The 23,087-nt window shown below is 41.6% G+C and overlaps 1 protein-coding gene across 1 annotated transcript in view; it reads left to right on the top strand.

Moving 5' to 3' along the window:
- Positions 1-5,879: 5,879 nt before the first annotated feature.
- LOC311231107 (protein SSUH2 homolog) overlaps positions 5,880-23,087 on the top strand; it is a 62,769-nt gene continuing 45,561 nt past the window's right edge. The window contains exon 1 of the mRNA XM_084317598.1: positions 5,880-6,042. Within this exon, the coding sequence (XP_084173724.1) occupies positions 6,018-6,042 (25 nt within the window). The 5' untranslated portion in view covers positions 5,880-6,017. The remainder of the gene's footprint in view (positions 6,043-23,087) is intronic.

Raw genomic sequence — 23,087 nt, 5'->3', positions numbered from 1 at the left:
TAGTCATGGATCAAGGACTCTATGCAAAAGCCACTGAAATTACCTGGAAGCACAGAGAGCGCTTCTCCAACATTCTTCTCAGGATGGAGACATTCCATACCATAAAGGCTAAAGGACATATGCATAGGGGCTGGAATTGTCGCAGAGGGGTCCATCAATGGAGTCCTTGATAGTAAACACTATAATAGTCAGGGTCCACAAGTACATCTTTGAAGCACTGATGAGACTTGCACAGGCAGAGTTCACATCGTGGGTTGAGGACAACATTCCAGAGAGGGGTGGGGTGATTCAATCATTCTGAGACAATGTGAAAGACATGGCCAAGGAGTTGAACAATCTGCTACAATGTCCACTCTCAGCTGAACTGATAACCCTGTGGACAGACTTTCTGGAACACCTCCGTCACAACAATGGAGAACTTTCCTCATTCCGGATGTCATACATTGATATGGTACAGGATGTAGTACTTGGCCTTGTGCGTGCTTCTCGTGAGGGGGACTGGGAGTTGCACCTCCATGCTATAAGAACCATGATCCCATGGTGCTTTGCATACGATAAGATAAATGATGCCAGGTACCTGTGCCCTTACTTTGCTCAGATGACAAACCTCCCAGAGAAGAATCCTTCTGTGTATGAACAAAATGGAAAGATTCACTTCACTGAAATCTTGAAGCTGAAAGGCCTTGTATTGCGAGTGCCACCAATGACACAGTTTAAAAAGAATGTCATACCAACTTTTTGTCATTGTGACTAATTTCAATGTTGAGGGAACACTGATGACAAAATACCACTAGGTTGAGTATACATCTATGTTGTCCTTTATAATGGCCGATTTTCATATATTCTTTAGGGGTTTGATATAAAATGCATTATAGCATACATTTAGCTACCACTGCTATCACATATTTTCTAACTCTAGCGATGTATACCTTACCAAAAATCAGTATGAGCATTAGTCCCCTCAGATGGTACCGACCAACCCTACTGGCTCACGGACTATTAGTGGTCAGAGGTTTGTAACCTATAGTCAGGGAACCAAATAAACAGCAGTCTCTAAAGGAATGACTCTTTGAATGGTCTTTTGGGAGACTGTGTCATTCTGTAGCAGCCTAGGATACTAAGGTATGCCTCTCCTCATCACACTTGTCCAAAAAGGTTGTGTCTATGGTGTTATATAAGATGTGTTAGCAATAGACCTCTCACGCATTCACGTCATCATAACGAGACCCGGGGCACTTTTTTTCCACCTATGGCAGAAATGAACTACCTCTTCCTTTACCGTTTACCAGTCATTTTCTCCTTAATGCTGCATGTGGAGTTAATGCGAAAATAGCACACAAAAAAAATTAAAGCCAAATTGCTAATCCTAAATGGCCGGATGTTGCAGAGAATGCTCTGACGCTGGTGACGTTGGTTGACCTGATCTGCAATGCTAGTTTTAGCTAGTTTATTCCTTTTTTTAAACTGCCACTTAAAATCCTAAATCCCCTGCCTTATCAGAGAGAGACATCGATATCAGAAGGCTTTGTTCACGGGACCACAGCTGCATGAACCACAGATGAAGCTAGGAGCCATTTATTAATAGTCCGTTCATTTAGCTAGAGCTGCAGCAAAGACTGGAGACCCGGGAGCAGCAGGACGATGTGTCACCCGCGAGACGTCTATGAAAGATTATGCTTGTCAATACTCAGATCAAAGGCATTAAACACTCACAGTATGTTGAAATAAGAACATAGCCTAGGAGGAGTGTCTAAGGGCTCCAGTAAGTCCTAACTGATATCATTTAAAACATTTGATTAGATAATCGCCTCTCTGGTAAACAAGAATACCCTGAAGACTCTAGCAGGAGCACTCATTCAAGGGTACTACGACTATGCTTGCACCTCATGGTACCAAAGCACCTCAAAGGCGCTAAAAACTAAATTACAAACATCTCAAAACAAACTGGTCAGACTACTGCTTGACCTGACTCCTAGAACCCACCTCACCCCTGCCAACTTTGACAACCTAGGATGGCTTAGAGTAGACGACAGAGTACAGCAACTTGCAATGGGCCTGGTCTACAAGATACACTACACGACCAAGGTACCCATGTACATGTCAAAATACTTCCCAAAGGTCAGTGAATACCACGATCACAACACCAGAGGGAGCTCCACAAATCATGTTAAACCCAGATTCGGCTCAAACAAGGGACTAAACACGTTTCGCAATTATGCCACATCAATGTGGAACGCCCTACCCAAAACTGTAAAGGAATGTGAATCACTACCCACTTACTCTCAAAACCACTCTCAAGGGACACCTACGGGAGACTGCAATTCGAAACTGGCCCCTGTAAATGTCCTAACCCAACCCCCTCCAATGTACAGTAATTTACCTAGTATGGTTTTGTCAATATTCCAATGTACAATTGTGCTTGTTTGTACAGTGTGTGTCCCCCCCCAATGTACAGTTTTGCTTGTTTATAAAGTGTTTCCCCCCCCCCCCCCCCCCTCCCCCAACCACCTCTAATGTAAATTACCCAGTATGGTTGTCAATATCCCAATGTACCCAACCCCCCCCCACACAACCCCACCCAACCTCCTCCAATGTACAGTTTCTACGTCAAATGTATATACTCCCTTTTCTTGACTCTTTTTGTATCACAAACAGTACTGTATTTGCAAATCTGGTATGTCATAAATGTATAGATGTAGCAGTACTGTCTATCTGTATGTCATGTATGTCATATATGTCCTGATGAATTGAAAATGGGTGACCCTGATGTAAACAAGACGAAAGTTTTTCTCTGGTCTGCATCCCCTTAACAATTGTGTGTATTGAGCTGTACTGTATTGTACCCATTCTGCAATCTGTTAATAAAGTTTTCAATAAATCAATCAATCAATAATACAGATGTATTGTTGGGGATATTGAGTGTCCGATAGTTTGGGATATGTCTTAACACGCTTCCACCTTACAAACGTCACACAGGTCCGGTCAGGTCGGAACGGGACCACATACCACTTTAACACAACCTTTAGAGGTCAATGGTTTGAGGACTGAACGCACCCAAGCACTGGAATACACAAACATCATGTAGAATGCATACTTTTACTTTTAATACTTACGTACATTCAATATCAAATACTTTTTCAAAATCAACTTTTACTTATGTAGAATCTTGATTGGAAGACTTTTACTTATACCTGGGTATTTGTATATCTGGGTAAAATGCTGACACACATCCAAAAATGCTAAACAGTTTTGCACACATTCATTTAGTTTGGATCCTTGTGTTGTGTTAATTACAGCTCAATGAAATTATACGGTATCAGTCCCTATAAAACAGGATATTGCTATTATAGTGTTTTTTAATCTACATACGTAATTTCATGGAGTTATAATTAATACAACACAAGGATTCATTGTCCCTGATGACATCACTGGAGGCCATATTCAAACTCATTTACTCTCAATAACTGTCAGACTAAATGAAAGTGTGCAAACCTGTTTAGAGTTTATTTAAAAAATTTTTATCCACTTTTTCTCCTTATTTTCTATTTTTCTCCCATCCCAATTTCGCCTCGCCAATTCTCCCTTCAATTCTTCCCTCCCCTGTCTCGAATGTTGCTAGACTATGCCTCCCACTGGTCGGCTGCAGTGAGGACCAAGCCTTGCATCACGCGTCCCCTCCGGTACACGAGGAGGCAGCTGTCGCATCTTTTCACCTGTACAGCGCGATCTCTCAGTGGCGAGGAGTAACGCGTGGGAGGCGATTTTGTTAGCTTACATGCTAGCGTAATAATGTGGTAACGTTAACGCTAGTAGAATGAATGGATGCAAACGTTATTTAACACATTGCAGAATGGGTACAATACAATACGGCTCAATACAAACAATTGTTAAGGGGATGCAGTCTGGACTGGGTTCCTTATAACAATAACTTGACAACACATGAGTTTAGTTTAGCCGCAGCTACAGGTTTAAGGCCTCTACATGCTACAGCAACTTCAAAGCAACTGCACCACAACATCGACAAAGCAACGGTGTTGTAGACACTCTGCCTTTATGCTTCTGCAACATCGACGCGCAAAGTTAGTTTAACTAAAGTTAGTTTAGGTTCGTGTTAACGTTAGATAATGTACAAAATAAACGTATATCTGGTGCTTTTAGACGTCGCTCTTTTATTTTGAAATCCCCCGACCGGAAGTATTTGTGATGTATTCTGCTTGTGTAACTTTAGGTTAGTTTTAACGTTAGCTGGCAGCTACAGGCACTCGAGGTCGAGGAAGAGCTGCTGAATTTAATCGGCAGGAGGAGAGAGAGCTCGTCAAAGCTGGATATATCCCTGTGGCTGTGGTTGTAGGCACGAAAATGCAGCTCGAACTACCTGTTATATTAAATTAATTGATTGCTGTTTAACTTGTCCGTGTCCAGTCCTTTCGAACTGCCCCACCGTCCGTTCATTGTAAACAATGATGCATGTAATTATATTAACGTTACTGTGTTGTTGTAGCTATGTTAATAAATTCTGAATGACATTAACGTTAGTTGGGTATGATAGAGCATTGAATAGCATCAAGTTCAACGCTAGCTGGCTGGCTACAACAATGGCGGATGGTATTCCTCGCTGCGGGACCAATATTATTCTATGACAGCCCCGCCCCCATTCACTACCAACCAATCACTGCTACGCAATATCAACGCAACGGTTGTTTAGATTAGATTTGGGTGAAAGGTACGCAACGTCCTCGCAACACAGTCTACAAGACCCTCTAAAACAACCGCGTTGAAATCGTGCTGATGTTGTGTTGAAGTTGCTTTGAAGTTGCTGTAGCATGTAGAGGCCTTTACTCTGGTCAGGTCAGGAATGCGACAACAGACATCATCAGTCGATCACAACACTCTTCAACACAGACGATACGTTTAGAACAAAAGTTTGTTACAATCATTTTCATATAACGCTACCTGGGACAGCTCTGCTGTAAACACTGGAAATAACCTCTGTTGCTATGCTCACACGCAACCACTGCAACCGGGATGTGCGCAAAACTCCACCCTGGACTCTGGTTTTCAAAGACCGCAGTTGCAGTGTAGCAAAACCCCGGTTGTGTGTGGGCGAACAGTGCAACTGCGCACATACAATCACGGTTACATTAAACCCAGCGTTCGTGTAGACAGCCCCTAAACAACATAGATTGAAGCCTGCATTTCTAGACCAGGGTGCCTTGCCTACCGTTTTGCTGTGGAAAGAGCCGGCAAGTTGAGTTTTACGGCTTTCAGGTGTGGAGGAATTTTGTCATGTGTCGAGTCGAGTCGGCTGTGATTTTGGAGACTGGGAAAATACAGTTTATAACTCTGTATGATAGCATGTACAATAATGCTGTACATAATGTATATATTTATATCCACCTTATATATATTTATACACATCTGCCTGTATATACCTGCATATAGTACTTTTTATATACCTGCTGTAATATATATCTATATCTGTATATATCCCTTACATACTCTTACTAGTTACGCTGCTGGCCAGTATGACTTACTACCATAGTGTCTTTATACCTGTACAGTGTACATATTAATATTATAACACTATACATCTGATTAGCACTATTACTCAGTAGTACTTGTGTATTATACTCGAGTCTCCAGTGTAAGCACTTTGTAGATTACTATTGCACTTGTCGTTGTGCTGTACTTGTGCAGCATAATGCCAATACATTTGAATCTAATCTCTCATGTAATATAATACAGACAGCAGCTGGTGTCTGGTTGACTTGGCTCTATATGCAGTTCTAACATCAGTGAGCTGGCTGTAGCTACTTGATGAGTTTGTCTGAGACCACTTTGGCTCAACTCCTAAAACCACTAACCCGGAGGGTCTGGGCGTGGCTTGTGGTGGTGGGCTTCCAGCGGGGCGGGGTCTAGCAACATTCCCTCTCTGAACTGGAGGTGGTGTTTTCTTTTGGCAGCTTTTCTCCGAATCAACTATCAACACGCCCGCTTGGATTTCATCAAGAGGAATCATGTACAATCCTCAACAAGGAAATGGTATGTGGGAAAAAGAAAAGAAAAAAGAAACATGTCATGTGTGCACATCGATGTGGATGACCAAGGCTCGGTCTAAACATGATTGACTAACCTGTGGGATAATCCGATTATCGTTTTACTCTGTGATTAACGACTGTGTCGAGTGATGATAATAACTGTAACAGTATCAAGACAAGAGTTATCGCGTGACTCAATAACTGCACGGTGACGTTATTATATCGCTAGTAGCGTCGCAATGTAGCCTATTTCGCAATGTAGCCCCCTTCTACATGAATGCAGGGTGTATATATATATACAGTACCGGTACAGTATGTTCGTGCTGCTGCAGACTTTACTGCAACTCCCAGCAACATGCCGAACGCCACCCGAGCCGCTCCCTTCCGCACTTTATTGCAGCAGCACAAGATGTGGTTCGCTCGGTTCGTTGCACCTGACCTCCCAATGTAGCGTCTGTCAGAGCTCTCAATCTATAGGGGTTTGACATTGACATACTGTACCTCGTGGGCAATACATTACTAGAGGATAATGGGGAAACGGACGAACGAATACATTTGCCAGACATGTAATAACATAGCCATAAGTAGGAGATAGACAACTATCCTGTGTACATGTGAGAAAAAAACTGAAATAAATCACACATATTGATTATAATGTATATATATATAAAATAAAAATGGGAGGATGGGGTTAGGAAAAGGTTTCATTGATATGATTAAAGTACTATACAAGGACCCATCGGCCATGATTACAACAGGCACAATCATCTCCAAAATCTTTCCGGTATCACGCTCTGCCAGACAGGGTTGCCCTCTTAGTCCCGGACTATTCAATTTATCATTAGAGCCTTTAGCACAATATATAAGACAATCCCAATCCATAGAACCAATCGTAATCAAGGGCACACAACAAAAAATTAGTTTATATGCGGACGACGTAATATTGTTCATGCAAAACCCCAACACCACATTGCCTCATCTGCTCAAGTTGATTGAGAACTTTGGTGATTTATCGGGATTTAAGATAAATTGGCCGAAGTCGGCTTTCCTTCCACTTAACACCCCTGCAAAAAAAGATATAACCCTCCCAGGTGCGATACCGATGGTAAAACATTTCAGATGCTTGGGAGTGGAAATATTCCCCACCATAAGACAAACGGTGAAGCACAATTACACAAAAATACAGAACAAAATCAAGGACGACCTGGACAGGTGGGCAAAACTTAAAAACTCAGTACAGGCAAGGGTATCAATAGTTAAGATGGATGTATTACCAAGAATCAATTTCTTCAGCTCAATGCTTCCGTTACCTCCTCCAGAGGGCTACTGGAAAAGATTACAAACCTCCACATACAAATTTATTTGGAATAACAAACCACCTCGCATAAAAAGATCCACCGCACAGAGAAGTAAAGCAGACGGTGGCATGGCAGTCCCAGATTTTTTACAATATTTTAATGCCTTCACATTAAGACCATTGAAGAAGATATGGTTTGACCCCGAGGCTTTGGTATCTTGGAGAAAATTAGAAGAAAACATAGTAGCCCCACAGAGATTGAAAGACATAGCATACACTAAACTTTCAATCAAGCATTGTGAGCGAGAATTTGGCCCAATAATAACCCATGCAATCAGGACATGGCGGGAAACTCAAAGGAAATTTCCTAACAATCAAGTATGGCATAATCACACTCCCATATTCAATAACAATGCTCTCTTAATGGGAAAACGACCTATAAGATTCCCTGTATGGGAAGAAAGAGGCATACACTCATTAGGGGATATTTTTAATAACAAGGGCCTCTGTAGTTATGTCGAAATATGCATAAAGTTTAACCTCACCGAGTCCACATGGCTTTTTTACATACAGTTAAAACTTTGTATGAGATCCCACGGTGTTCCATTACACATACCAATTGAACACCACAGATACCACAAATTTTTCTATGACAGAAATACATTGGGAGGTTTTGTATCAGGTTTTTATTCACAATTACTAACGTCCTCGTACGAAACCCTTCAACTAGACAATGTCTGGAGGAGGGATATACCAGACCTGGAAAATGACTTTGATTGGCAAGGAGCCTGGGCAAATGTCCGACTTACATCAAGGAACCCGGATCATCAACAAATCAATCTGAACTATATTCACAGGACATACTTGACTCCTATAAGGCTGTGCAAAATGGGGCTTATACAAAACTCCAAATGCTCCCAATGTACAAATGGGGACGAAGGAACATTTATGCACATGTATTGGGACTGCCCACCAGTTAAGACATTCTGGGAAGATGTGTCCCAACAATTATCAATACTCGTATTTTGGAATATACCTGTACACCCCGCTGTATTGCTATTGAATGATGTTTTTGAGTTTGCAGTGAACCCACAACTAAAAAGATTGGTTTTATCGGGTATCACAGTAGCTAAAAAACTGATTGCATCACGTTGGTTTCAACCGGAAAAAATGTGCCGGAAAGTGTGGTTTCTTACATATCTTGATGTGATATATCAAGAAATATCAACAGCAAGAATTCTAGGGCTCAATGAATCCAAAATGTTAATGTGGTTAGAAGTGGTGGAGAGAATAAAAGCTAGCCTATAATGGTGATGTCTGGTTAGGAGTGAGGGATAATGGAGGTACTATCCAAGAGGGGGTCCGGGAGGGGGGGATTTGAGCTGGAGCTGTGTGTAGGGTTTTAGAAAATAGGTATTCGGGGTATATTATATACTAACATTTATATAATTGTAACTTCGCTGGATATACACGGTATACGGTTAAAATGTTATTATTGACTATTTTTGTTTTATCCTGTTTCTGTACTTGCATATATTTTAACCACCTTTACTGAAAGTTTCATTATACATTGTGTGTTGAGTACTGACTTTTAATAAGTTTTGTTTTGCAATAATAAAAAAAATAAAAAAAAAAAAAAATAAAATAAAAATGGGCCAAGGAATAAATATAATTGTATCCATTTAATTACCTTCCCACACTAATATAAAATGTATGAATTCAATATATATTTGATGCTGGATTATCATATTCCATGTCATTCCAGACTCAGACTAATCACCATAATGATACAGGCTGTCTGGGACGGTAGGGTAGGGTCTCTCAGAATGCTAACTCTGGTGACTCATATGGAGCGCTCCCTGTGAGCTGACTTGCTGCAACAGCTGCAAGGGAAGGGGGGGGGGGGGGGGCTCCTTTTTGGGGTCTTTTGACAAGAGTTCATACCAGTTAATAATGCATTTTCATTGGCAATGGAAAGACACGCTGCCAGACTTTATGTACCTGTTGACCTTATGTACCTGGTCAACCAGTTGGAATTGTTACTTTTGTTGCAGAGTTATTGGTTATGGTTATGTGTGATAATGGTTAACGTTGTCAGTTATATGATATTGGTGTAGCTTTCTGCTTCGCCTATGGGACGTCCTCTAGCGCAGTGGTTCTCAACTGGTCTAGCCTCGGGACCCAACATTTTCCTTAGTCATTAAGTGGTCGCCAGGCTTATATTCACAATAAACCATCCCACGCCAGCTCTATTTGTCTATGGAGAAGTTCCCCTTCTTTGCAGGGCTATAACTTTTTAAATTGTATTGCTAAATTGACATTACTATGGCCCATTCAACGTCAAGTATCTATTGTTCAGGGTGTAGCAACGTTATACTTTTTCATTCACATATTCATACTAAAATACGGTCTAAAGTATAAGTATGTTTTTATCGTTTTCTGCAGCTTTCTCCAGAACGTGATTTATAGCCCTAAATGCATTATATTGATGATCAAATACAGTTTGATAGCAATCTGCGCGAGATAAAACATTTCAAATGGACGTGCTTCTAGAAGTTACTACTTATCATCTGATGTTGACCGGATGGGGGGGGGGGTCGTTTATAATTCCGTGGCCAACGTTAGATGATTCATCTAGTGGGTGATATGATCATTAGAGCAGTTTGTATCGAACACGTTAAAAAATAACGCTGAAACTTACCGTAGCTTCCTCGTAGCGTTGGGCGATGAGCGTGGAGCAGAAATATTCCTATTATGGGATGTAGAAATATGCGATCCATCTCCAGGTTGTATAATAGTATATACGTCCAAATCATGTTGTTTATCGAGTTATTGGTAACGGATCACTATCCATTGTGTCTAGCTCGAGTCCTGGGACTATTAGCGAGTGATCGGACCGAATTGGAATGAGCACCAGCTTCCGTTTCCTGTTTCCGGTTTGGGCGATCCGCCGATCGGCCACCAGATGGCGCTCTTGAACCGTTGGAGAGTTGAGAGGGGATCAACAGTAGATCTCAAGTCTCCGGGGGAGAAATATGATTGCGATCACAGATTTTTGAAATATTGATATCAAAGACGTGGTACGGCGTCTTTGGCAGAATGAGCATGGCGGGGAATGACGTGGTAAGGCGTTTTTGGCGACCATAGTGTTAAGTTGTGACCCACATTTTTGAACCTCTATGATTTATTTCAAATATAATTTTTTTGCAGTAATACGCAATCTTTAAAAACATGAAATAAACACAAAAAAGTGCAACTAGGGCTAAAAACCCAATGAAATAAAAGAATAATAAATAATATATGCTTCTTAGCAGACTTCTTAGCTTAACATAACAGACCTACAGTACGTTTGGGGGAACTAATGGGATAACTGGGGTTGCAACAAAAGTGCAACTAGGGCTAAAAACACAATGAAATAAAATAATAATAATAAATAATATATCTATAATATATACTTCTTAGCTTAACATCCCAGGGAACTAATGGGATAACTGGGGATGTTGTTTGCTCCTGATAAGAGTCTCAAAGTCTGGGGTGATGGTAGACAAAGCAACTCTGAGGTCATGCTCAATGTCCAATCTGTTCCTCTGCTTTGTCTTCAGCTGGACCAGAGCTGAGAAGCCACTTGCACAAAGATAGGTAGTGCAAAAAAAAGAGTTACATTTTGTATTTTTTTTACCACACATTCGCGACCCACTCAAAATGGCCCTGCGACCCACTTTAGGGTCGCGACCCACCAGTTGAGAAACACTGCTCTAGCGCCTATGCGCACCAACTTGAAACTTCTCACATGCACCTTTTCATCTGCCTGATCACGCCCACCTCCGGCCAGCATATAGCCCAGGTGTGGTGATCAACTCCCCCTTCCGAGTCTGAATTTCAACGAAACACAGCCAAGGGTCCTAAGGGCTGCTTGTAAAGCAGAAAGCTATGCCAATATCATATAACTATGGTTATCGGATAACCTTCGTTATATTTCATTGGCTACCGCTTTCTGCTTCGCCTATGGGACAACGGGCGAAGCAGGGCGTGTAGCCCCGACAAATGCACCCCCTGAGGTCCCCTTCACGACCATCAGAAAAACATGGGGTGGGGTCCCGGCCCCCTCGCCCATCCTAACGAGGAGCGTGGGGTAGGACTCCGACCATGCGTAGTGGGGCGCAGTTACCCCGAAAAACGCACTAGGTGAGTAGATCATGCGGCAAAACCACTGTCTACCTCACCATGCACCCCGCCAGTCGCCCGGCAGCGGGATGCAGTAGGGGTTCCAGCTCCAAGGGCCGAACCTCCTTTTTTAAGACGCGGGGCCCATGGCCGCGAGACAGAACCCCCCCCAAAGGTTCCGATGAGGACCGAGGTCCTCTCCCGGATTATGACAGCACCCTACCCCCCCCAGGGCCACTGCGCTACTTATCGAGCCGAGCGCAGAGAGAGGGAGTGTGCACGTGCTTGACCGTGAGTCACAGAGGGTGCCACGGGGGCCAGCTGCCTAAAACAGCTCCGCCGTGGCCCACCTGCCGGGTGAGCCCCCCCTGTGACGGTAGGTCTGCCCCACCCATTCTTATACCGGAAGCTCCAGGCCAGGCCTGCCGAGGCAGCTGCCAGCGAGCTTCCCAGCAATGCCGGGGCTTTCAGGTGACCAGTAAAGCAGAGCATGACTGACACCTGGTGGACACTAGGTTAAGACTGATCCCGCCCGGCGCGGCCAGGATGAGTCCTGCATCCCCTAACGTAGCTGCCCCTCTGTAAAACCAGACAGGGGCCGTACGTTTGGCCGTAAGTCACAGGGGCGCTAGAGGGACTGACTGCCCGAGAGCAGCACTCCACTGGCTCACTCACTGAGTGAGGGCCCCCCCCTGTGACCACAGGCCTGCCCCGTTACCCTCTCTTGGGGGTCTCTGGCTGCGTCTAACCAGACGAGCCCTCTCACGAGCCCCCCAGGGGTTACAGGGACCCATAGGCTGACCAATACCTTAGTAAGAGCAAAGCTCGACTGTCAGCCTGGATGAGGGAAACCTATTTAAAAAACCCTCCTTCCCATCTGTACACATAGAAAACGCCATTTTATGCTGTTCTGACAGATCCGGGGGCGTGCCCGGTTCCCAACGGCAGTGTTGTAAAACACCCGGAACCCGGAAGCACTGACCTCCAACAGTCCAACTACCAATACGTTAGGCCGTAGGGAGGCAGAATAGGCCCCCTACCTCCCCACCGTATTGGCCCGGCACCCCACGTTAGGGGGAGTCGGCGAAGTCCGCCACGTGAGATGTGACATAACCCAGTGGCCGAGAGGTCCCACATCAATGATTGATTAACTAATTGAGAATTATTATATATTTTCCCTTTTTTAATTTAACACTTTGGAGAACGGGTACCACACCGTACGCTCAATACACGCAATTGACCAGAGAAAGACCTTTCGTCCTGTTCACCTCCGTGCCCCCCTTTCTAACTCATAACAATGAAGACGATCAGAGATGTGGGATCACAGTCTAAAAACCCGACTCGCCATCCAACCACTCATGAGTCGGGGGGAAAACGCAGCACAGTAGTACCACTGTGTGCTCTTCCTCCCTACATTCGGACGACGAGCAGAGACACAGTGTGGCCAGACGTCATCCCCCTTTTCAGCAGAGGGGGCTGCCTAGCAGCCCACACCGAGGATGGAAACCTTCACCATGACTCCTCTTAAAATCAACCGATCGGGAGACATGAGTGGTATAGATCTGATCCCCCCCCCCCGCGCTTTCACAGAAAACGGGGGCAGACCCTTTCACTAGGTCCCATCGCTGGGACCGAAACTGACCTATCTTGCCAACCAGAATTAAATCGATTTTGTCTGGCCGTCGCAGCTGTGGCACCTGCTTTATCATAGCAGAGCCAGTAACAGCGCGAGACGAAAAAGAGCCTTGAGTAAAAAAAAAAACGAACCGGGGAAGTGCGCACGCATGCTAACGCCAGAGCTAGCGAGGATCCCCACACATCCGGGTCGACGGATAGCGGGGAACCCCCCTTATGACAAAACAGATATGTTAATACAGCTCCGGCGCCGAACATGGCGTCAGGTCACCCTGCCTGGGTGGGACTTCTACGTACACACGTCACTACGTGGGGAACGTAACGAAGCCCCCCCCCCCAGTTTAACATACAGGTGAAACCCGAGATTCATTTGTTTAAGATAAGATAAGATAAGATATTCCTTTATTGATCCCCTCAACGCCAGGCTGTGCCTTGATGAAAGAGAAACACTCCCTTGGAGAGCTTTCTCTCCCTAGACAGCATCATATCACAATATGTATGAGCAGATTCAGTCGGTTAAAAAACCAGCTGAAAAGAAAGACATACAAAATGTCACTACCTACCTTCCCAGCAGGAATGGCAATGCGGCGTACCCGCTCAGCTCATCACATCAGGCGTAGGGATGGGTACCTTTCACATTTGAACCGATACGGTACCGGTACCTGTGAATCGATACCGGTACCCAACGGTACCTTTTTTCTGTACTTTAGTCTCAACATTTTTTATTTACCTACCTCAGTCGTGAAAAAAATAATCCAAACTTCAAATAACTACAATTTAGACAGTTTTCGGCTTGCCATTGCTCTGACTGCTTTGTTGTTGAATCAAGTCAAATCCTAGGTAAGCATATATTGTGCGTGTGAACGTTGACATGAAAAGAAAAAAGCAAAAAAAAAAAAAAAAATTAAAAAAATATACAAATAAAAATTAATTATTATTATTATTTTTTTGTATCTCACTTGAATCAATACTCGGTAGTACCGACGTGTTTCGGTTCGGTACCTCAAAAGTACCGAATTCGGTACCCATCCCTAATCAGGCGTACTCACGAAGGAGATGACTGCACGTCATATCACAAGTTATATGAGTAGATTTTCACATTAGTTGCACCAGTGCGCCTAACTTTTTCATTTAGGTGCACCAGCTTTTGCCGCTGCAATAATACATTTTAAGCGTTACCTTTACCATTACCTTTTTTGTCAGTTCCCATACACATTAGTAATTTCTTAAGATGTTATGTAAATTATTGTAAAAAATAACATTGTATTACAGTTAGCTCACAAAGTCCAATCCTTCACTTTTTATGTCTATTTTAACACGTTCAACTCAGCTCCAGTTAGAGCTGTCCCCAAGCCTGTTTTTGGGATTCGAACATTCGCCAGGGTTTGCGCCGCGGAGCCATGCAGTGTGCCCACACTTTCCATTCTGTTGTCAGATATGGCCTTATGACGCAGACTGCACTTCTTAAAAGAGTAGCGACGGCCTGGTTATCTCCCTGTGTTATGTCACGACAACAGGGAATTATATATTTAGACATATATATATATGTATATATATATGGTAAATTGAAAATGCGGTACACTGAGGTAAATGAGACTAATGTCTTTCCCGGGTCTACATCCTCCTAACAATTGTGTGTATTGAGTGGTACTGTATTGTACCCATTCTGCAATCTGTTCATTCGATTTTCAATCAATATATCATACTGGCTCGCACCTTGCATCACCTGTTTTGAACAAGGTGAAGCGCCGCAGGGCCATGCAGTGTATCCACACTTCCCACTCTGTTGTCAGATATGTACCGGAACCTGTTTGACGTCCCTCGATTCTAGGTTCGCCGTCCCTCTGGGTTACCGAGGGCGAGGCTCGGTACACAGGAGGTGAGTTTGTTGGAACTAGGGCTGTCCCCGACTAAGGTTTTGGATGGTCGACTATGATTGGCCAAAATGTGCCATTAGTCGACTATTGGTCGACAAAAAAAAAGTATAATATTAAATTTTGTTTTTAAATTTTTAAAAATGTTCTTTAATTTTGTATCATTCCATTTGGGCTGTGGGGGGTGCTTAATGTCTGAAGGAGTCGACTGAAGGCTTCTTGTCCTCTGCAAAAGCAGGCAATTGGTCCACTGATGGATACATCTTGATATTTGTCTAATCTAGTGTGTTCATTAGATGGGTGAAATCCTCTTTCAGTGCCTCTGTGCCTGTTTTCATAGGCAGTTAGCCTCTGGTATGCGTGCCATTAGCGTTAGCCACGCTTCTAGGCCTCTTTTCTTTTGGAAAGAATGATACAAAAAACAAAGTATCATTTAAATATTTAAATATTTTGTTTTTTTATATATTCGACTAAGAGGTTGGCCAGTCGACTACGGCTCCTTTAGACCGATTAGTCGACTAATAGGGGTTAGCCCTAGTTGGAACCAAGCGCTACACTTATGTTCCCCCTCGCCCCGTCATGTACATATTGTGTGGTGTTGATGTTGGTTGTTGGAACGCCACGTCCCCCCCCCCTCGCCATTGTGTATGTCATTTTATGTTAAAATGGGAGTTGGGTGGTGTTGGAAAATGAAAATTCCGCTCTGAAGCCAGACCGGCAGTTTTCTGTTCAACAAACGTGCCACTATGTACGACGTAACTTTGTTACGCTGGATATATTGTTTGGCTGACGTTGTTGTTGATATATTGATTGAAAATCGTATTAACAGATTGCAGAATGGGTACAATGCAGCAGGCTGTCGGCGCCGATGTTTACAAAAACTGCCGGTCCTTTCATAGAGTGGTCTTATACTTTTATAAACAAATGATACGCAGACACCTCCGTTTCTGTCTCCATGTTGCGTGCTCTCTCTGTACCTGGCGAGGGTGGGGCCCAGGGAACCCCCTGTTGTCTGGGATTCCCTCTGACGCGCCTCTCTTGAAGACACGCTCCGCCACGTCCAGCCTGCAATTAACCCTAGCACGCCGTGCGGGGGTAAACAAGCATTTAAGTTTAAGTTTAAGTTTAAGTTTAAGTTTAAGTTTAAGTTTATTTGGATCCCCATTAGCCACAGCAGTGCTGGGGCTATTCTTCCTGGGGTCCATAACACATAAAATACAGTTACAGACGTATACACTCACAACATTTACATGTCATACAGACAATTAAAACAACAATAAAAACCCTTATACACTCATACCATTTACATGACATACAGACCATTAAAACAACAATAAAAACCCTTATACACTCACAACATTTACATGTCATACAGACAATTAAAACAACAATAAAAACCCTAATCAAATTCATAATACAAGATAAAAATATCAGACACATACATTTTCATTTACGTACACACTATCTATTAGGGAATGTCAATTTCTTTGGTTGAAAATGTTGTTTTACCACGATTTTGAAACGGCATTTACTATTCTCCTGCTTAACATGTCTGGGAAGAGAGTTCCATTCCTGCATACCACGGAACATGACAGTTCGCTTCATTGCATTCGACCTCACTTTTGGAAGTGTAAAACCTCGTGCAGAAGCATGTCTGGTGGAATGGTTGTGTCTGTCAAGACTTATTGATAAATTGTTATATAAAATTGAGGGGATCTTTGTAACAAGAATATTCCTAGTGAATACAAGGAGTGAGCAGAGTAATTTATGTTTGACAAGTAACCAAGTTAAACAACTGTGCATCGCTGCAACATTAGTTCTGTACTCACAGCGAAGCGCTATACGTGCTGCTTTGTTTTGTACCATTTGTAATTTTTTCAGTTTATTCGTTGTTACATTCGACCATACTGCAGGACAATAGTCAAGATTTGACAAAACCAGAGCTTGAATTACCTGTTTGATAGAATTTAGTGGTAACAAATGAGCACATCTTTTAACAACAGAAATCCCTCTTCCCATTTTCACTACTATATTGTTTATATGGTGTGACCATGACAATTTACTGTCTAATGTTACCCCTAGGAGTTTAGTCTCCTGGACTTGATTAATTACCACATCACTTATCAAAAGTTTCAAGACTGGGTTCGTTCTTAGAGTATGGTTTGAACCGAAAATGATGCTACTTGTCTTTGATATGTTTAGAACTAGTTTGTTATTCTTTATCCATTCCATCACTGATTGCAACTCTGCCTTTAGAACCGTATTTAATTCATTGGCTGTTGAGGCTGATGTGTAAATCGTTGAATCATCCGCATACATAGAAATATAGGACTTATTTAGGACAAGAGGCATGTCATTTGTAAATATGGTGTAGAGCAAAGGCCCAAGGCAACTTCCTTGGGGTACTCCACACCTTACCGTTTTAACTTCTGAGTAACTCCCATTAAAAAAAACTATTTGTTTCCGGTTTGCTAAATAAGTTTGCATCCAAGATAGTGCAGATGAGGAGAAACCGTAACATTCAAGTTTTTTAAGTAAGAATTTGTGATCTATGATGTCAAATGCTGCAGTAAAATCAAGCAAGACAGCTCCAACCATTTTCTTTTTATCTATCTCTTTCAGCCAATCATCCGTCATTTGGGTTAAAGCAGTCGCTGTTGAATGTCCTTCACGATATGCATGTTGAAAATCAGTGGTCAATGTGTTAAAAGAAAAGTAGCTTTTAATCTGTTCACTTACTATTCTTTCCATCAGTTTACTCAAAACTGGCAGTAAACTTATGGGACGACTATTAGATCCTGAGAATGGCAATTTCAAATTTTTTGGCAGTGGTATTACTTTGGCAGTTTTCCACTGTTGCGGATACAAACATTCACTAAAGGATTGATTTATAATATGACAGATAGCAGGGGCAATTAAATCAGGGACCAATTTCAGAAGTTTCCCGTCAAGACCGTCAACACCTGGTGGTTTGTTTTTAGTGGTACTTAACATATATTCTACATTACTTATAGTCACACTATCAAAATTAAATTGACAATTTTTATCTTTCATTATTTTATTCTTTATTAATAAATAAGATTTTTCATTATCTATTGTTTACATATTATTTCTTAAATTATCTACTTTTCCAATAAAATAATTGTTAATATGATTAGCAATCTCAACTGGTTTGGTGAGGAATTTTCCTTCCGTTTCTAGAAAGGATGGGGTAGGTTTCTTATTCCTGCCCATTATTTCATTTAGAGTATTCCATTTGGAGGGCAGCATGCCAGGAAAGACAAACAAGTCTTTCCCCCGGCTCGAAAGCCTTCCACCGACCGCACCATAGCATACCAGCAGTCCCCCGACAAGGAATTGCCGGTCTGCTAGGAAAACTCCATAACGAGCAGCGGTACCCCAAGAACTTCCCTTTCCGAACGCGCCGGGGAAGTCCTGAAAAAAAAGGACTTCGGTGGAATCTGCTTGTCTTACCTAACTAACTAACTAACTAAACCCTATATTTCCAATACTGCCGAAGGCCTGTGAGCAATTCGTTTAGTTGAAAAATGAGGAAAGGGGGAGTTGATCACCACACCTGGGCTATATGCTGGCCGGAGATGGGCGTGATCAGGCAGATGAAAAGGTACATGTGAGAAGTTTCAAGTTGGTGCGCTAGAGGACGTCCCATAGGCGAAGCAGAAAGCGGTAGCCAATTAAATATAACGAATCAAACTTTCTGAACATAGTCATGTGATCAGGCAGGCCAGCCTTTTATTGGACGTCACTTTGAATCCCATACCTGCCAACATTATGCTCTGAAAAGGGGGCTTCAAACCTATAGGAATAATTTCTTTCATGTTGGTAGTTTTGTCCTAATTCCTTTTGCCAGAGGCTGACTGCACACATGCACTGACATGTACGTTCACTCTGGGTTGCCAGGTTGTGCAGGAATAATTAAGGGTAGTGTATGAAGGGGATAAGATGTTCAAGTTCAAGGTTCAAGTTTTGTTTTATTTGTCACATTGCAGATCACATACAGTATAGTGAAATTAATGAAGTTTATTTTTCGGTCTTGTTTACAGACTAATCAAAAACACACCCATGTGGACTTACAAAAGGAAAAGAAAAAAGAAAGAAAATCACAAATGTACATATTCAAGGCAAGCTCACACACAAAATCCAAAATCAAAGACAGAAAAAAAGGAATAGGCTGAAGGCAGCACATGTTTATTTTTGCCTATCCTTTACAAATGAAATGCTTGATTCTGTATGACCCTCCTGAAATTGTGCTTCATACAGTAAAAAAAAAAGTAAAATAATAAAGACCAAGCACTATACAAAATATACATACAAAACAAAATGCAAAATGCAGAAATGAAGTAGAAAGGTAGTGCAAATCTTTTAGTAATAAATAGATCAAATATAGTGTAGTATTTAAAGTGAATGTTAGATGGCTTCTCAATCTAATCAATCTAATCAACACATATCACCAAAAGAAAGCCTGATTTCATTCATGTCATATAACTTAATTAACCCTTGTGTAACCCTTGTGCAAGACCACCCGCATTTCATTGTATACTTGTATGCCGTGACAAATAAAACTCTTGACTTGACTTGTGTGGTGTTCAGGTTTGTGGGACCTGTTTTCAATGTTTACTAAAAGATAATACAATGGATTCTTTATTTTAACCTGAGACTCATTGGCCTTGAACACATGAACACATTTTCATTGAGTGCACCCCCCCCCCACACACACATTTATATTACATACATTATGGTAATAATTAAACCAAACGGTTCACTGTGTTCCTTCACTGTCTGCCTCCACCTTGTTTCATTTATATTTTTCAAGATAAACATGATTTACAGACATCACATTTTTATCACAAAACGAATATTACTTTTATTGATAAATGTGATCTAGCAGGGGTAAATGGAAAATATGAACCATATATGCTGTCTAGATTGCTGGTAATTGAGATAGATACATATGTTAAGTATTTTTACATGAATTGTTAAATAATGGTTTCCACAGCAAAAATGTGAAGACCACACAAGAGTTAAACAAGATTTTGATAAACGGGAGCTTATATATGTGGACAAAAACAATCATGTGGTCTCCACCTTGGCTTGTTATTAATGTTATGAATGCTAAATGTTTTCCAATTCACTGTCAGTAATTATTTCATCATCTCAAGTTCAAGTTCTTTATTTGTCAAATACAAAACAATACAGGGGCATTGCAGGTAATGCAATGTTTGTGTTTCGAGCTCAGACTCAACAGGGCACAATTAAGAAACAACAATGAATACAAAAATGGTAACAATAAAAGTAGTAGTAGTAAGATAATAAGTAGTAGTAGTAAGATAATACGTAGTAGTAGTAAGATAAAGGCTAGTCTAGGCTACTGTCAGTGTCTCCATGTTGCGTGCTCTCTCTGTACCTGGCGAGGGTGGGGCCCAGGAACCCCCTGTTGTCTGGGATTCCCTCTGACGCGCCTCTCTTGAAGACACGCTCCGCCACGTCCAGCCTGCAATTAACCCTAGCACGCCGTGCGGGGGTAAACAAGCATTCGGAGGGCAGCACGCCAGGAAAGACAAACAAGTCTTTCCCCCGGCTCGAAAGCCTCCCACCGACCGCACCATAGCATACCAGCAGTCCCCCGACTAGGAATTGCCGGTCTGCTAGGAAAACTCCATAACGAGCAGCGGTACCCCAAGAACTTCCCTTTCCGAACGCGCCGGGGAAGTCCTGAACAAAATGGACTTCGGTGGAATCTCCTTACATCTCTTACCTAACTAACTAACTAAACCCTATATTTCCAATACTGCCGAAGGCCTGTGAGCAATTCGTTTAGTTGAAAAATGAGGAAAGGGGGAGTTGATCACCACACCTGAGCTATATGCTGGCCGGAGATGGGCGTGATCAGGCAGATGAAAAGGTACATGTGAGAAGTTTCAAGTTGGTGCGCTAGAGGACGTCCCATAGGCGAAGCAGAAAGCGGTAGCCAATGAAATATAACGAATCAAACTTTCTGAACATAGTCATGTGATCAGGCAGGCCAGCCTTTTATTGGACGTCACTTTGAATCCCATACCTGCCAACATTATGCTCTGAAAAGGGGGCTTCAAACCTATAGGAATAATTTCTTTCATGTTGGTAGTTTTGTCCTAATTCCTTTTGCCAGAGGCTGACTGCACACATGCACTGACATGTACGTTCACTCTGGGTTGCCAGGTTGTGCAGGAATAATTAAGGGTAGTGTATGAAGGGGATAAGATGTTCAAGTTTCAAGTTTTGTTTTATTTGTCACATTGCAGATCACATACATTATAGTGAAATTAATGAAGTTTATTTTTCGGTCTTGTTTACAGACAAATCAAAAACACACCCATGTGGACTTACAAAAGGAAAAGAAAAAAAGAAAGAAAATCACAAATGTACATATTCAAGGCAAGCTCACACACAAAATCCAAAATCAAAGACCGAAAAAAAGGAATAGGCTGAAGGCAGCACATGTTTATTTTTGCCTATCCTTTACAAATGAAATGCTTGATTCTGTATGACCCTCCTGAAATTGTGCTTCATACAGTAAAAAAAAAAGTAAAATAATAAAGACCAAGCACTATACAAAATATACATACAAAACAAAATGCAAAATGCAGAAATGAAGTAGAAAGGTAGTGCAAATCTTTTAGTAATAAATAGATCAAATATAGTGTAGTATTTAAAGTGAATGTTAGAAGGCTTCTCAATCTAATCAATCTAATAAACACATATCACCAAAAGAAAGCCTGATTTCATTCATGTCATATAACTTAATTAACCCTTGTGTGGTGTTCAGGTTTGTGGGACCTGTTTTCAATGTTTACTAAAAGATAATACAATGAATTCTTTATTTTAACCTGAGACTCATTGGCCTTGAACACATGAACACATTTTCATTGAGTGCACCCCCCCCCCACACACATTTATATTACATACATTATCGTAATAATTAAACCAAACGGTTCACTGTGTTCCTTCACTGTCTGCCTCCACCTTGTTTCATTTATATTTTTCAAGATAAACATTTTTATCACAAAACGAATATGACTTTTATTGATAAATGTGATCTAGCAGGGGTAAATGGAAAATATGAACCATATATGCTGTCTAGATTGCTGGTAATTGAGATAAAGTTAAAGGGGAACTATCTTATAAATGGCCTTTTTCAGTGTTTAGCATTGTTTCCTAGCTATGTGAACTTATATTAATATGATCTATGTCTCTAATTCTCATATTGGCGCATTCTTCCAATTCTCCTCTCACAATATTCACCCTCACTGAACTGAGTCATCTGAACATGTGCTGATTTGTGATGTCAGAGAGACTCAGCTGCATGATAATGTGGCTGTGTGGCATCAGGCTCATGATGAGCTGCACACAGTGGTTGGAGCCCAGGCTAAAAACGGCTCGAGATCTTGAGGTAGAAAAATGCTGTTTTTGAGTACTTGATTAGAAATTTAAAAAAAAATGAAAGAAATTACAGAGGTGTTCCATAGACTCACAGGAATTGTGTAAAAGTGCCCAAATAGTGAAAGAAATAGTAAAAATAGTTCCCCTTTACTATGTATTTTTACATGAATTGTTATGGATTTATTGTTTCAAAATCCCAATAATGCTGTGGGTCCACAGCAAAAATGTGAAGACCACACAAGAGTTAAACAAGATTTTGATAAACGGGAGCTTATATATGTGGACAAAAACAATCATGTGGTCTCCACCTTGGCTTGTTATTAATGTTATGAATGCTAAATGTTTTCCAATTCACTGTCAGTAATTATTTAATCATCTCAAGTTCAAGTTCTTTATTTGTCAAATACAAAACAATACAGGGTAATACAATGCTTGTGTTTCGAGCTCAGACTCAACAGGGCACAATTAAGAAACAACAATGAATACAAAAATGGTAACAATAAAAGTAGTAGTAGTAAGATAATAAGTAGTAGTAGTAAGATAATACGTAGTAGTAGTAAGATAAAGGCTAGTCTAGGCTACTGTCACCTGGCTCCAGGGTGAGACCACCTCAAACAGGACCAGGGTGAGACCACCTCA

The sequence above is a fragment of the Notolepis coatsorum genome (assembly GCF_963971535.1).
Source record: "Notolepis coatsorum genome assembly, chromosome: 6".
NCBI lineage: Eukaryota > Metazoa > Chordata > Actinopteri > Aulopiformes > Paralepididae > Notolepis > Notolepis coatsorum.
This window is presented reverse-complemented; position numbering and strand designations above follow the sequence as displayed.